Source organism: Phyllobates terribilis, unplaced genomic scaffold (genome assembly GCF_046119375.1).
Source record: "Phyllobates terribilis strain yellow unplaced genomic scaffold, ASM4611937v1 Scaffold_4__5_contigs__length_816908805, whole genome shotgun sequence".
NCBI classification, from domain to species: domain Eukaryota; kingdom Metazoa; phylum Chordata; class Amphibia; order Anura; family Dendrobatidae; genus Phyllobates; species Phyllobates terribilis.
In genome coordinates, this window is record NW_027362764.1 from 571,474,243 (window position 1) to 571,491,850 (window position 17,608).

General features: G+C 47.0%; 1 protein-coding gene across 6 annotated transcripts in view; it reads left to right on the forward strand.

The window, feature by feature from the left end:
- The window catches only part of DLGAP1 (DLG associated protein 1), an 834,514-nt gene that overhangs the window by 451,576 nt on the left and 365,330 nt on the right, over nucleotides 1-17,608 (forward strand). For all 6 annotated transcript variants that reach the window (XM_073679102.1, XM_073679101.1, XM_073679106.1 and 3 more), the window contains one exon: nucleotides 12,954-13,171. In XM_073679102.1, the coding sequence (XP_073535203.1) occupies nucleotides 12,954-13,171 (218 nt within the window). The remainder of the gene's footprint in view (nucleotides 1-12,953; nucleotides 13,172-17,608) is intronic.

The following is a 17,608-nucleotide window of genomic DNA, read 5'->3' on the forward strand; positions in this document are numbered from 1 at the left end:
TGGCTTGCTCAGTCGATGGCGACATTTTTTTCGCAAGTGTTGCAGAACTCTGATGAACCGCACCTTCAACTCCCCACCCCTTTACACATGTCCAGTATCTTCTGCATTTATTCTTGTCCTATCAGCAAGATCCATTCTCTCCTTGTGAAGTTCTGTGAAACAGTTTTTCTTTGTCAAGTTCTTCTATCACTTGCCATGTGACTTGTTGCTCCAGTGTTGCTGCACCAACCTTTTAATTTTTATTTTTTTTGTCACTTTAAAGCTTCCATTTCACATTTATGCAAATGGATCAGAAATTGTAGCTTTGAGCTTTTGTTTAGTTCCTCTTCAAAATTGTTTCTGTTGTTGTGCTTGCTATATTCTGTGGTCTCTCTGTAGTAATAACAGCCCATAAATGATCTCTGGACTGCTACATCTCTATTTAAACTTCCAAAGTTGGTAACTGTCACCAAAGTTGGTGATTGTTTGGCCTCTGTAAGTTTAAGCACTGAGCTGTTAGCTTTTTCATACCTCCCCAACTTTACAAGAAAGTAAAGAATACTGTGACGAACTAAGGGCGCTGCAGCAATTTTTATTTTCTGCTAAGGAAATTGCTTAACTTCTCTCAGTCCTTTATCTGTGCCCAAACATAAATATAACTCCTAGTAAAGTCTATTAGTTTTCCCACACAGTATGATACCCCTTTCATGGCCCCCACAATACATTCCCCTCCACATCGTAGGTTGTCCCCAAAGTACATTTCCCCCTCAGATCCCACACAATATGACTCCCTGCACACACTATGATGCCCCCAACAGTGCTTACCTACATAGTATGAAGCCCCACGCAGTATGATGCTCCCCACATAGTATACATCCCCATATGCCATCTCCACAGTATGATATCACTACACAAAATGGCGACACACACCATTTTTTTACAAATGTCTGTGCTTTTTTCACCACTAAAATAAAACATAAAAAACTACAAATTTGGTATCTACCTACCTGAAAAATAATGCTGGCTGCTCATTTTTCCCATCAATGAATGCTATGAAAACAAATCACCCCGAAGAACTGCAGTTTTTTTGCCATTTTACCAAACTTTAAATTTGTTTGCAATTTTTCAGTACCCTTGAAAGAAGGGTAGGAAAAAACGTAAGTGTAAAAATTAAAATTTTTACTGAAGGGAGTAAGAGAGACTTACAAATAGAAGCGGCGGATTTTTTCCCCATTTTACTATTTCTCTGTTTGTTCCCCACCTTGCTTTGGCTTACTAATACAAATGCTGATCAGAATTTCTGAAAGTGGCCTAACAATGAAATTTGCCACTAGTCCCAATGTTTCTTTTAAATGTTTTTCCTAATCAATAAACAACAGGATGATTCTGCAGGAAGATATAAGAAGTGTCTATATAGCACCATTTTCTGCATACTCAAAATGTGATGTTCATACATTCATTATTCATGGCAAGCATAACAATAGAAATTTTCCATTGGCATACATTATATAAAATATAGTATATGGGTGAAATATATGTCATTGGTAGTGTTGAGCGATACCTTCCGATATCGGGAAATATCGGATCGGATTGGATCGGACCGATACCGAAAAAGTATCGGATATCGCCGATTCCGATACCGGAAACCAATGCAAGTCAATGGGACATAAATATCGGAATTAAAATAAACCCTTTCTTTCCTTGTAGGTTATTTCTACATGAAGGAAAACAACTAAGAATAATGTAGAATGTATTGGGGGAGGTGGGGGAGACAATAAAGGCATAGAGGTTTAGCCCAGTCAAATGGAATAGCAGGAATTAATATTTTTTTATTATGTTCTGAGTTACGGAAATATTAACTATGTTAAGTATTTTTATATTTTGTCAGATATTTATGTTTCACTACTTCCATGCTCTTCACCTTCTTTTTTACTTCTCCCACACTTTCTCCTTCATCATCCTCAGCATCTTTTTCATCCACTTCTTCTTCACCTTCTTCTTCTTCACCTTCTTCGTATTATTCTTTTTTTTACATTCTTCATATTCTACTTCTTCATCTTCTTCATATTCTTCTTCTTCATCATATTCTTATTTGTGACAGGCATTCCTGTAGTTGTTATCTATAAAAGGTTGGACATTACACCTTTCGTTCTGCCCGTCACAAAAGATTTACAACAGGATTTGTCCGCGTTCAGTTTGGCCTGCAGCAGCAGGTCTTTTCCAGGGGCACCACGAGGAGGAACGGACTCACCCCCATACACTGCTTAGTCATCTTCTGCTTATAATTTAGATATTATCTTTTGCTCTGATTTTTAGTCTTATGCTTAATGTTCTTCCGCTTTTTGTTCTGCAGCTTCTTGTATTTCTGCTTCTTGGTTTTCTGTCTCTTGTTTTTCTGTATCTTGGTGCTTGTCTTCTCTTCTTTGTCTTCTTGGTCAACTTCTTCAGGGTCATCTTCTTGGTCTTCTTCGGGGTGGTCTTCAGGGTCGTCGTCTTCGGGGGTCCTCGTCTTCGGGGTCCTCGTCTTCTTCGGGTTGGTCTTCTGGGTCCTCGTCTTCGGGGTCCTCGTCTTCTTCGGGGTGGTCTTCAGGGTCCTCGTCTTCTTCGGGGTGGTCTTCAGGGTCCTCGTCTTCTTCGGGGTGGTCTTCAGGGTCCTCGTCTTCAGGGTCATTGTCTTCGGGGTCCTCGTCTTCTTAGGGTTGGTCTTCAGGGTCCTCGTCTTCAGGGTCCTCGTCAGGGAGATCCAGAGTGATTACCAAGAACCATTTCAAAAAGCTTGAACTTGGAAATGTAGCAGAAGGTACAAGAAAGCTGAGGAACTACCGAGGACCAGCTGACGGTACTGGAACCCGGATGGATAGCAGAAGGTACAAGAGCCAATGGAACTACCGAGGACCAGCTGATGTTACTGGAACTCGGTTACTAAGCAGGAGGTACCTGTGCCAGAAAGCACTACCAAGGACCAGCAGACGTTGGTGGAACTTGGATACCGAGAAGGAGGCACCTAATCCAAAGGCACTGCCGAGAACCAGCTGACGGTACTGGAACCCGGATGGGTAGCAGAAGGTACAAGAGCCAATGGAACTACCGAGGACCAGCTGATGTTACTGGAACCCGGATGGGTAGCAGAAGGTACAAGAGCCAATGGAACTACCGAGGACCAGCTGATGTTACTGGAACTCGGTTACTAAGCAGGAGGTACCTGTGCCAGAAAGCACTACCAAGGACCAGCAGACGTTGGTGGAACTTGGATACCGAGAAGGAGGCACCTAATCCAAAGGCACTGCCGAGAACCAGCTGACGGTACTGGAACCCGGATGGGTAGCAGAAGGTACCCATGTAAAAAAAAAGTTCAAGGCCGCGAGCCGGCCGCAGTTACCAAAACCCACAGTCCTACAGAGGGTGCTTGTCCTATTGGCACTATGGAACCAGCCTTCATTGCCAGATCCCGCAGCCCACATAGGAGTCACCTAAACTGCAGGCACCATAGAGTCGGCTAACCCGACCGCAACACGACAGGACAACGCATTGGAGGCAAAGTGACGTTGACACTACCCGGAAACAGCTGGCGTGCTGGAACCAGGCTGGGCAGGAGGGAGTACCCGTGCCAAAGACACTGCCGAGAACCAGCTGATGGTACTGGAACCCGGATGGGTAGCAGAAGATACAAGAGCAAATGGAACTACCGAGGACCAGCTGACGGTACTGGAACCCGGATGGGTAGCAGAAGGTACAAGAGCCAATGGAACTACCGAGGACCAGCTGATGTTACTGGAACTCGGTTACTAAGCAGGAGGTACCTGTGCCAGAAAGCACTACCAAGGACCAGCAGACGTTGGTGGAACTTGGATACCGAGAAGGAGGCACCTAATCCAAAGGCACTGCCGAGAACCAGCTGACGGTACTGGAACCCGGATGGGTAGCAGAAGATACAAGAGCAAATGGAACTACCGAGGACCAGCTGACGGTACTGGAACCCGGATGGGTAGCAGAAGGTACAAGAGCCAATGGAACTACCGAGGACCAGCTGATGTTACTGGAACTCGGTTACTAAGCAGGAGGTACCTGTGCCAGAAAGCACTACCAAGGACCAGCAGACGTTGGTGGAACTTGGATACCGAGAAGGAGGCACCTAATCCAAAGGCACTGCCGAGAACCAGCTGACGGTACTGGAACCCGGATGGGTAGCAGAAGATACAAGAGCAAATGGAACTACCGAGGACCAGCTGACGGTACTGGAACCCGGATGGGTAGCAGAAGATACAAGAGCAAATGGAACTACCGAGGACCAGCTGACGGTACTGGAACCCGGATGGGTAGCAGAAGGTACAAGAGCCAATGGAACTACCGAGGACCAGCTGATGTTACTGGAACTCGGTTACTAAGCAGGAGGTACCTGTGCCAGAAAGCACTACCAAGGACCAGCAGACGTTGGTGGAACTTGGATACCGAGAAGGAGGCACCTAATCCAAAGGCACTGCCGAGAACCAGCTGACGGTACTGGAACCCGGATGGGTAGCAGAAGGTACCCATGTAAAAAAAAAGTTCAAGGCCGCGAGCCGGCCGCAGTTACCAAAACCCACAGTCCTACAGAGGGTGCTTGTCCTATTGGCACTATGGAACCAGCCTTCATTGCCAGATCCCGCAGCCCACATAGGAGTCACCTAAACTGCAGGCACCATAGAGTCGGCTAACCCGACCGCAACACGACAGGACAACGCATTGGAGGCAAAGTGACGTTGACACTACCCGGAAACAGCTGGCGTGCTGGAACCAGGCTGGGCAGGAGGGAGTACCCGTGCCAAAGACACTGCCGAGAACCAGCTGACGGTACTGGAACCCGGATGGGTAGCAGAAGATACAAGAGCAAATGGAACTACCGAGGACCAGCTGACGGTACTGGAACCCGGATGGGTAGCAGAAGGTACAAGAGCCAATGGAACTACCGAGGACCAGCTGATGTTACTGGAACTCGGTTACTAAGCAGGAGGTACCTGTGCCAGAAAGCACTACCAAGGACCAGCAGACGTTGGTGGAACTTGGATACCGAGAAGGAGGCACCTAATCCAAAGGCACTGCCGAGAACCAGCTGACGGTACTGGAACCCGGATGGGTAGCAGAAGGTACCCATGTAAAAAAAAAGTTCAAGGCCGCGAGCCGGCCGCAGTTACCAAAACCCACAGTCCTACAGAGGGTGCTTGTCCTATTGGCACTATGGAACCAGCCTTCATTGCCAGATCCCGCAGCCCACATAGGAGTCACCTAAACTGCAGGCACCATAGAGTCGGCTAACCCGACCGCAACACGACAGGACAACGCATTGGAGGCAAAGTGACGTTGACACTACCCGGAAACAGCTGGCGTGCTGGAACCAGGCTGGGCAGGAGGGAGTACCCGTGCCAAAGACACTGCCGAGAACCAGCTGACGGTACTGGAACCCGGATGGGTAGCAGAAGATACAAGAGCAAATGGAACTACCGAGGACCAGCTGACGGTACTGGAACCCGGATGGGTAGCAGAAGGTACAAGAGCCAATGGAACTACCGAGGACCAGCTGATGTTACTGGAACTCGGTTACTAAGCAGGAGGTACCTGTGCCAGAAAGCACTACCAAGGACCAGCAGACGTTGGTGGAACTTGGATACCGAGAAGGAGGCACCTAATCCAAAGGCACTGCCGAGAACCAGCTGACGGTACTGGAACCCGGATGGGTAGCAGAAGATACAAGAGCAAATGGAACTACCGAGGACCAGCTGACGGTACTGGAACCCGGATGGGTAGCAGAAGATACAAGAGCAAATGGAACTACCGAGGACCAGCTGACGGTACTGGAACCCGGATGGGTAGCAGAAGGTACAAGAGCCAATGGAACTACCGAGGACCAGCTGATGTTACTGGAACTCGGTTACTAAGCAGGAGGTACCTGTGCCAGAAAGCACTACCAAGGACCAGCAGACGTTGGTGGAACTTGGATACCGAGAAGGAGGCACCTAATCCAAAGGCACTGCCGAGAACCAGCTGACGGTACTGGAACCCGGATGGGTAGCAGAAGGTACCCATGTAAAAAAAAAGTTCAAGGCCGCGAGCCGGCCGCAGTTACCAAAACCCACAGTCCTACAGAGGGTGCTTGTCCTATTGGCACTATGGAACCAGCCTTCATTGCCAGATCCCGCAGCCCACATAGGAGTCACCTAAACTGCAGGCACCATAGAGTCGGCTAACCCGACCGCAACACGACAGGACAACGCATTGGAGGCAAAGTGACGTTGACACTACCCGGAAACAGCTGGCGTGCTGGAACCAGGCTGGGCAGGAGGGAGTACCCGTGCCAAAGACACTGCCGAGAACCAGCTGACGGTACTGGAACCCGGATGGGTAGCAGAAGGTACAAGAGCCAATGGAACTGCCGAGAACCAGCTGGCGGTGCTGGAGCCCAGGGTAAATACTAAAAACGGAGGAGCCAGAGGTGTAATTGGAGCAAGTTTTAAATAAGTAGCACAGTGAATATGGACAGAGCAGGAGAAATTGCCGTGAACACAGCAGGGGAACAGCTGACGTTACCGAACCCCAATAACACCGCAGCAAGTGTTGACTGTGCAGACGGCACTTCCGAGCGCCAACTGGCGGTGCTGGAGCCCAGGGATAAGAATGAAAACAGAGGAGCCAGAGGTGTAATTGGAGCAACTTTAAAATCTGTAGTAGTGAGAATGTGGACAGAGCAGGAGAAATTGCCGTCCGCACAGCAGGGGAACAGCTGACGTTACTGAACCCCAATAACATGGTAGCAAGTGTTGACTGTGCAGACAGCACTTCCGAGCGCCAACTGGCGGTGCTGGAGCCCAGGGATAAGAATGAAAACAGAGGAGCCAGAGGTGTAATTCGAGCAACTTTAAAATCTGTAGTAGTGAGAATGTGGACAGAGCAGGAGAAATTGCCGTCCGCACAGCAGGGGAACAGCTGACGTTACTGAACCCCAATAACATGGTAGCAAGTGTTGACTGTGCAGACAGCACTTCCGAGCGCCAACTGGCGGTGCTGGAGCCCAGGGATAAGAATGAAAACAGAGGAGCCAGAGGTGTAATTCGAGCAACTTTAAAATCTGTAGTAGTGAGAATGTGGACAGAGCAGGAGAAATTGCCGTCCGCACAGCAGGGGAACAGCTGACGTTACTGAACCCCAATAACACGGCAGCAAGTGTTGACTGTGCAGACAGCACTTCCGAGCGCCAACTGGCGGTGTTGGAGCCCAGGGTAAATACTAAAAACGGAGGAGCCAGAGGTGTAATTGGAGCAAGTTTTAAATAAGTAGCACAGTGAATATGGACAGAGCAGGAGAAATTGCCGTGAACACAGCAGGGGAACAGCTGACGTTACTGAACCCCAATAACATGGTAGCAAGTGTTGACTGTGCAGACGGCACTTCCGAGCGCCAACTGGCGGTGCTGGAGCCCAGGGATAAGAATGAAAACAGAGGAGCCAGAGGTGTAATTCGAGCAACTTTAAAATGTGTAGTACAGTGGATTTGGACAAAGCAGGAGAAATTGCCGTCCGCACAGCAGGAGAACAGCTGACGTTACTGAACCCCAATAACACGGCAGCAAGTGTTGACTGTGCAGACGGCACTTCCGTGCGCCAACTGGCGGTGTTGGAGCTCAGGGATAATACTGAAAACAGAGGAGCCAGAGGTGTAATTGGAGCAACTTTAAAATCTGTAGTAGTGAGAATGTGGACAGAGCAGGAGAAATTGCCGTCCGCACAGCAGGGGAACAGCTGACGTTACTGAACCCCAATAACATGGTAGCAAGTGTTGACTGTGCAGACAGCACTTCCGAGCGCCAACTGGCGGTGCTGGAGCCCAGGGATAAGAATGAAAACAGAGGAGCCAGAGGAGTAATTGGAGCAACTTTAAAATGTGTAGTACAGTGGATGTGGACAAATCAGGAGAAATTGCCGTCCGCACAGCAGGAGAACAGCTGACGTTACTGAACCCCAATAACACGGCAGCAAGTGTTGACTGTGCAGACGGCACTTCCGAGCGCCAACTGGCGGTGTTGGAGCTCAGGGATTACAGTTCAGGTGGTAGAAACATGAACAGAACAGGAGACCTGGATACTGTTGCCAACCAATTATTTATTCTGGAAGAGGACTGGCAAATTCATGAGAGATCCAGGCCTTGTTCATTTTGAGAAAAGTAAGCCGGTCAACGTTATCGGAGGATAGTCGCATGCGACGGTCTGTTAGTACACCACCTGCGGCACTAAAGACGCGTTCCGATAATACACTAGCAGCAGGGCAAGCTAGCACCTCCAGTGCATACTGACTAAGCTCTGGCCATGTATCCAGCTTACAGACCCAAAACTTGAAGGGAGAAGAGCCGTCTGGGAGTACACTAAGAGGGCAAGACATGTAGTCTGTCACCATCTGACGGAAACGTTGCCTCCTGCTGACTGGAGCTGTCTGTGATGGTGTAGACATTTGTGGCGGCGGGGACACAAAACTTTGCCACATTTCGGCCATACTGGTCTTGCCTTGTGCTGAGGCGCTGCTTCTGCTCCCTCTTTGTGCAGAGCTTCCTCCACTGCCTCGACGCACTGAGCTGCTTTGTAAAGCACTAGCAGCACTGCTCTCGGTTGGAATGGAGAACATGATGGAATGCACCAGTGCGTCTTGGTACTCCCGCATTTTACGCTCCCGGTTCAATGGTGTTATGAGGCTTTGTAAGTTGTCCCGGTAGCGAGGATCTAGGAGGGTGGACACCCAATAATCAGCCGTGTTGAGAATGTGGGCGATGCGGCGGTCGTTTCTGAGGCACTGCAGCATGAAATCAACCATGTGCTGCAGACTGCCAACTGGCCAAGAAACGCTGTCCCCTGCTTGAGGCGTGATCTCTGCCTGCTCTGCATCACCCCACCCTCGCTCTAGATACTGACTACTAGAGCATTGTGTACCTCCCTCCTCTGGACAGATGTCTTCCTCATCCATTGACTCCTCCTCATCCTCCTCACAAAGTGTCCCCTGCCTAGGCCTTTGTGAGGAACCACGTTGCGCAGACTGTAGAGAAGCAGATGGCATTTGTGACTCCTCATCCTCCACCTCTTCCAAAACCTCGTCCCTTAGTGCTTGCAGTGTTTTTTCAAGCAGGCAGATAAGGGGGATAGTCATGCTGACTAGTGCATCATCTGCACTCGCCATCCGCGTGGAATAATCGAAGGCACGCAAAACGTGGCAAATGTCCTTCATAGTGGCCCACTCAGTGGTGGTGAAGTGTGAACGGCGCGCACTGCGACTTGTTTGCGCCTGCTGCAGCTGGTACTCCATTACTGCTGCCTGCTGCTCACACAACCTCTCCAACATATGTAACGTTGAATTCCACCTGGTGGGTAGGTCACATATGATGCGATGTTCCGGAAGACATAATCGGCGCTGCAGAGCTGCAATGCGTGATCTTGCATTGCTGGAACGCCGCAAGTGAGCGCACTCTATGCGGACCTTGTGAAGCAGTGCATCAAGATCCGGATAGTCCCTCAAAAAACTCTGCACGACCAAGTTGAGCACATGTGCCAGACATGGGATGTGAGTGAGGTTGCCTAGGCCCAGAGCTGCCACCAGATTTCGGCCATTGTCACACACTACCATGCCTGGCTGGAGATTCGCTGGCACAAACCACACGTCACTCTGCTGCTTGATGGCATTCCAGAGCTCCTCCGCTGTGTGGCTTCGATTCCCCAAAGAAATTAATTTTAATACGGCCTGTTGACGTTTGGCCACGGCTGTGCTCATATCGGTCATCATAACAGGTAACCGTTCACGGGTCGATGTGGAGGTAGACCGTGACGGCTCCTGCAGCGCTGATTCAGAGGAACTGGAGTATGAGGAGGAGTCAATGTGTACAGACTGGATTCCTGCAATCCTTGGAGTTGGCAGAACACGTACAGCGCCACTCTCAAGATCTGTACCCGGCTCCACAACATTTACCCAATGGGCAGTGAGGGAAAGGTATCGTCCCTGTCCATGCTTACTGGTCCACGCATCAGTGGTCAGGTGGACCTTGCTACTGACGGCGTTTTGTAGCGCATGTTTAATTTTTCCCTCCACATGATGTTGCAGGGCAGGGACGGCTTGCCTGCTGAAATAAAAGCGGCTGGGCACGTTGTATTGTGGGACTGCCAATGCCATAAAGTTACGGAATGTGTCAGTCTCCACCAGCCTGAATGATAGCATTTCAAGGGCCAGTAGTTTAGCAATGCCAGCATTCAGAGCCTGTGCTCGGGGGTGGTTTGCCGAGTATGGGCGCCTTTTCTCCCATGCCTGTGCTAACGATGGCTGTAGACTGGCCTGGGAGTGTGAGGATGACTGGGAAAGTGGTGCTGTGGGTGGAATTACACTGTGTCTCTGTACAACAGTGCCAGAGATTCTTCCATGGCGATCCTGTGAGGAAGCCGAACCAGCTGTGTGTGAGCTGGAGGAAGAGGCTACAACACGAGCTGAAGAGGTGGTAGGTGGCGCTGTAGGTTGGCCTAGGTCTTCAGTGTGTTTGTGTAACTCCACCACGTGCTTGGTCCGCACATGTTTCCACATATTTGTGGTATTGAGGTTGCTGACACTTTTCCCTCTTTTCACCTTCTGATTACACAGCTTGCATTTGACAAAGCAAATGTCATCTGCAACTGTGTCAAAAAAGGACCAGGCACTGCAAGTCTTGGGAGCGCCCGCTTTGGATTTTGGAAGAGCCATGCTCCTAATGGGTGCCGAAGTGGAGGCTACAGGCAACCAAGTCTGCCCCCTCCCTCTCCCTCCTTTTTGGGCCGTTCGGGGAATCTCTTCCTCAGAGCTGCTCCCACCACCTTCCTGTCCCTCACGCCATGATGGGTCAAGGACCTCATCATCTACACCACCCTCTTCAAACAACTGCTTCTCCTGGGTAGTCTCGACAGCACAGTACGCACCAGAAAGTGGCACCTGAGTCTCATCATCAGATGCGTACTGAGGTGTGCTGCTGACCATAGGCACTGGCCCACCCGCCTCTTCAGATTCAGAGAGACAAAACGGTTGCGCATCACTGCATACTACCTCTTCTTCAAATTCTCGAATTCTGCTTGGCTGGCCCCCTCTTTCCAAGCCAAGAGATTCAGAGAACAGAAGTAGAGATGGCTCCTGTCCAGGGCTCTCTGACTGCCTGGGCAATTTGGCAGGTGGTGAAGAGACAGATGGGTGCTCTTCAGTGCTCAGGACCTGAGAGGATCTGGAACTAATTGAAGTCGATGCGTTAGCTGCCATCCATCCGACAACAGCTTCAATTTGGTCCTCGCGCAGCAGTGGGGTACGGCTAGCTCCTACAAAGCTGCGCATAAAGGACTGTTCCCTGGTAAAACTGGGGGATGCTGAGTCACTGGTGCCCGCAGCAGGCACAGAATCCCCACGTCCTCTCCCTGCAGGCACAGAATCCTCACGTCCTCTCCCTGCAGAAACTCCACGCCCACGCCCACGACCACGACCACATGCCTTACTCCCTGCCTTCTTCATCTTGGTAGACTGATAAAGATAGGCAGAAAAGTACTAAGGGCTTAGTGTGCTTATTCCTGAACAGCTGCTAACAGGTATAAGAAACACTAATTTTATAAAGTGTGGACTAGACTTTAATATGAGCTAATGTGGCCTACACAACTGTAAAGTGGAGTGTTTGGTGAACTTTATTTAGGTTTTTTTTGTCACAAAAAGACACTGGATGTGCCTAAAGATGTAATAACGATAGTATCACAAACTTTTTGTAGCTATTACAATGTAGGAAGGTAACCTACAATGCAATAGATGAGGCTGCAAAAAATAGGCTAATACTAATCTGGCTGGGGCTGCAGGGCCCAATGCTGCAGAAAGGCTCCTCTATCTACTCCTATATAGTGTGTTTGGAATCAATTTAGCTGAATATGGATGGAACCACCACACTAATAGGAGATATCAGGAAAAATTATGAATTGGCAATAAAGGACAATGTATGAGGCAGTGACACACACTGAGTGCACTACAACCAGACGGGGTTGAAGCACACACTACAGGGTGAGCTGCACTCACACACCAGACCTTGCAGACAGCGGTGAACAGTACAGATGCAGAGCACTGTGCACTAGTGCTGCAAGACGGAAAAAAATTTCTCTATCTACTCCTATATAGTGTGTTTGGAACCAATTTAGCTGAATACAGATGGAACCACCACACTAATAGGAGATATCAGGAAAAATTATGAATTGGCAAAAAAGGACAATGTATGAGGCAGTGACACACACTGAGTGCACTACAACCAGACTTGGCTGAAGCACACACTACAGGGTGAGCTGCACTCACACACACAGACCTTGCAGATAGCGGTGAACAGCACAGGGAACTGTGCACTAGCACTGCAAGGCACAGTGATTTAGAAAGTAGCTTGGGTAAAGCAGTATAGAGCAAATAGGTAGCTAAAACTGTCCCTCAGAACAACAGCGTCCTATCCCTAACTGAATTCACAGCAGAGTGAGCTCAAAATGGCGGCGGTGGCTTTTATAGTGCATCATGACATCATTTCAGCAGCCAATCACAGCCATGCCATTAGTTAAGATGCCTACATGCCTAACAGGATGTGCCCACACTTCTTAGGATCCTCATTGGCTGAATAAAATGAAAATGTCTCATTGCATTATGGGAACTTCCGATTCCGGTATACGATATTGCAATAGTATCGGAATTAAGTATCGGAATTCCGATACCGCGAATATCGGCCGATACCCGATATTTCAGTATCGGAATGCTCAACACTAGTCATTGGCATTGTATTCTCTACAAGCTATGAGGAATTTTATACAAGGTCAGATCCGATCTGTAAATTATTTACTTAAATGCATTATTTTTCAATAGTTATTGTTAGTTTTGCATTTAGTTATTATTTTATGCAGAGAGATTTCATTTTAAGTTATTATATTCATCCTTGTCCTTTATTTTTAGGTTCCACAAGATGAATGGAGTGGGTATACCCCCAAGAGCAAAGAAGAGGAGATTCCATGTCGACGAATGCGCAGTGGCAGCTACATCAAAGCCATGGGAGATGATGACAGCGGAGACTCCGACACAAACAGCCCAAAGCCATCTCCAAAGATTGCAGCACGAAGGGAGAGCTACCTTAAGGCTACGCAGCCATCACTCACAGAACTCACTACTCTCAAGTAAGACAGTTTTTTTTAGTCTTCATTGTAAGGTATGTCCTGTGGGACAGGATATGTCCCTCATTTAGACACACTGCAGTTGGCATTAATGACAAGAAAAGCTTAAAATTTGGATACTGATTATGTAAGAAGTTCATTTTGAACCCTTCATACTTGTTATGATGTTGGACCCAAAAGCAAAAATAAGTTGAATTGAATTTCTTAAAGGGAACCTGTTAGAAACTTTTACCCACATTAAAATCATTTATAGGACGTTGTAGAACTTTACAAGATAAGCTAGTCATTCCCTTTATGACCCCAAAGCTCTACTCCAGCAGTGAGAAATCAAGTTTTGAAGTTGTGTCTGGAAGTTCATTGGGGTGTGACAATACACTTCTAGCTTCTTAACCTTCACAATATTCACAAACTAGCAGCACCCTCTCCTGGCTGATTGACAGGTTGTTTGCTCTGGTATACGGCCACTGACCTGTCAATCAACCAAGGGAGGGTGAGTTTACGTAGACAATACAGCTTGAGTCTGAAAAGTTAGGAGTGCATTGTCACACACCAATGCACTTCTGGTCACACTTTACAAATAATGATTTTTCACTCATAGAGCAGTGCTTATGGGTCATAAAGGGTTCGGCTGGCTTATCATTTAAAGATCTACACAATTACATTAATGGTTTGAGGGTAGGCAGGTAAAAGTTTCTGACAGGTTCCTTTTAATATAGTTTTATAAAGAGTCTCTATCTTCCCTTTATTTTCTGCAGTTTGAAACTCTGTGTAGGTGGGGTTTTTTTTAGGATACAAAGAGAGAGAGACTTTAATTTTGTCAGCAGTATTCATCTATTGTATGTTGACCGACTCAACCAGCCTAAATTCTGAAATAAGTAATAAAAATGAATCATCAAGCACTAAATATTCTACAGTGATTTACAACTGGAGACGTAACAAACTAATAAAACTAATGAACAAAAGGCGAGAGCTTTCAGTCTAGATGTTAATTTTATCCAAAGACATCCCAGCCAATGGAAGTACACATAAATAGTGATGAGCAAGCATGCTCGCTACTGCTCGGTACTCGCCCGAGCATCTCACTGCTCGAGATGCTTGGCGCTCGCCGAGTTTTTCCGTGGTTGCTCGGCGGGAGCTCGGGTCTCCTCCCTGCATGTTTGGCGCTCTTTACAGAGCCAATAAACATGCAGGGATTGCCTGCCACTCACTGTAATGCCATAGCCATGTTGGTTGTGGCATTACAGTGATTGGCTGGCCGCACAGCGTCATCAGGTCTATATCAGACCTGGCGCCGCCATACTCGTCACAGTCTCTCCGGAATCAGACAGTGTAGGGAGAGGTGCTGCTGAGCTAGGGAGAGATTTGCTTGTTTCTAGTTAGTGTAGGTGTACCAAACAATATTAGAGACACATATCCATCTCAACAAACAGTCCTTCTGAGGACTAATCCATCTGCAGAGATATCAGGCAGGAAGTGTATATAGGCAGGTAGGCTGGATATATAGCAGACTGCAGTGCACATAGTACAAGAGGCTCCATTCCAGTTCTGTCTGCTGCTGTTAGATATTTCTAGAAATAGGCCCAGGTCTCAGGGGCCAGGAATAATTTTTTTTTAGATCTTAATCCTCATTATTTGCTTAAAAAGCAATCCAGAGAACACCGTTGTTCTGCGCCATTTGCTTGTTGGCACTGCAGAATACAGCCAGGTCCTTTCCATATTACAGCGCTAAAAATCCAGCTGTTTAAAACTGTGGTTTGTCCGTCACACAGATCACATATAATTGCGCTGAAAATATTGCCATTTCTGGCCTCCATTAAAAATTTGTTTCAGTGTGTCAGTGAAGCAATTGACACCAGTTTGGTGTTCAAAATAGTTACCTACAGGTCAGGTATTTAAAACTGTGTTTTCTCCGTCACACGGATCACATATACGTTTTCAGAAAATACTGCCATTTCTGGCCTCCATTAAAAAAATGTTTCAGTGTGTCAGTGGAGCAATTGACACCAGTTTGCTGTTCAAAATAGTTACCTACAGGCCAGCTATTTAACCCCTTTACCCCCGAGGGTGGTTTGCACGTTAATGACCAGGCCAATTTTTACAATTCTGACCACTGTCATTTTATGAGGTAATTACTCTGGAACGCTTCAACGGATCCCCCTGATTCTGAGAATGTTTTTTCATGACATATTGTACTTCATGATTGTGGTAAAATTTCTTCGATATCACTTGCGTTTATTTGTGAAAAAAACGGAAATTTGGTGAAAATTTTGAAAATTTAGCAATTTTCAAAATTTGAATTTTTATGCCCTTAAATCAGAGAGATATGTTACACAAAATAGTTAATAAATAACATTTCCCACATGTCTACTTTACATCAGCACAATTTTGGAACCAATATTTTTTTTTATTGGGGAGCTATAAGGGTTAAAAGTTGTCCAGCGATTTCTAATTTTTCCAAAAAAATTTACAAAACCATTTTTTTAGGGACCACATCATATTTAAAGTCACTTTGAGGGGTCTTTATGACAGAAAATACCCAAAAGTGACACCATTCTAAAAACTGCACCCCTTAAGGTGCTCAAAACCACATTCAAGAACTTTATTAACCCTTCAGGTGCTTCACAGGAATTTTTGGAATGTGCAAGAAAAAAATTAACATTTAACTTTTTTCACAAAAATGTTACTTTAGACCCAATTTTTTTTATTTTCGCAGGGGTAACAGGAAAAAATGGACCCCGAAATTTGTTGTGCAATTTCTCCTGAGTAAGCAGATACCCCATATGTGGGGGAAAACTACTGTTTGGGCGCACGGCAGGGTTCGGAAGGGGAGCGCCATTTGACTTTTTGAATGTAAAATTTGCTTGAATAATTAGCGGACGCCATGTTGCGTTTGGAGAGCCCCTAATGTGCCTAAACAGTGGAAACCCCCCACAAGTGACACCATTTTGGAAACTAGACCCCTCAGGGAACTTATCTAGATGTGTGGTGAGCACCTTGAACCCCCAGGTGCTTCACAGAAGTTTATAACATTGAGCCGTCAAAATAAAATGTTCACATTTTTCCCACAAAAATGTTTTTCAGCCTCCACTTTTGCATTTTCATAAGGGTAACAGGAGAAATTGCACCATGCAGTTTGTTGTTCAATTTCTCCTGAGTAAGCAGATACCCCATATGTGGGGGAAAACCACTGTTTGGGCGCACGGCAGGGTTCGGAAGGGAAGGAGCGCCATTTGTCTTTTTGAATGTAAAATTTGCTTGAATAATTAGCGGACGCCATGTTGCATTTGGGGAGCCCCTGATGTGCCTAAACAGTGGAAACCCCCAAAAAGTGACACCATTTTGGAAACTAGACCCCTCAGGGAACTTATCTAGATGTGTGGTGAGCACATTGAACCCCCAGGTGCTTCACAGAAGTTTATAACATTGAGGCGTAAAAATTAAATTTACACATTTTTCCCACAAAAATGTTTTTCAGCCCCCACTTTTGCATTTTCATAAGGGTAACAGGAGAAATTGCACCATTTTGTTTGTTGTTCAATTTCTCCTGAGTAAGCAGATACCCCATATGTGGGGGAAAACCACTGTTTGGGCGCGCGGCAGGGTTCGGAAGGGAAGGAGTGCCATTTGACTTTTTGAATGTAAAATTTGCTTGAATAATTAGTGGATGTGCCCCTGATGTGCCTAAACAGTGGAAACCCCCCACAAGTGACACCATTTTGGAAACTAGACCCCTCAGGGAACTTATCTAGATGTGTGGAGAGCACCCTGAACCCCCAAGTCCTTTACAGAAGTTTATAACATGGAGCCGTGAAAATAAAAAAATCAAACTTTTTCCACAACAATGATGTTTTAGCCCCAATTTATTTATTTTCACAAGGGTAAGAGGAGAAAATGGACCCCAAAAACTTTTGTGCAATTTCTCCTGAGTATGCCAATACCCCATATGTGGGGAAAATACAGTGTTTGGGCGCACGGCAAAGTTCAGAAGGGAAGGAGCACTGTGTGACTTTTTGAACGCAAAATTGGCTGGAATCGAGAGCGGACGCCATGTCGCGTTTGAAGAGCCCCTGATGTGCCTAAATAGTTGAAACCCCCCACAAGTGACCCCATTTTGGAATCTACACCCCTCAAGGATTTTATCAAGGGGTATAGTGAACATTTTGAACCCAGAGGTACGACACAGAATTTGATGACATTAGGTCATCATATTGAATAAGTTGTCATTAGTCTATGCACCATGTATGACGGGTGCTCAAGTGAAATGCTCGAGTCCCCGCCCGCATGTTTCACGGTTATTAGACACCCCCAAAAAAACATGCAGGGATCGCTCGAGCATGGCAGGCAATCCCCGTGAGGTTTTTTTGGCCGCGAAGCATATGGGGCGGAGACTCGAGCACCCGCGATACTCAATGCATACCTGAGCACCCGATGCAAACTCAA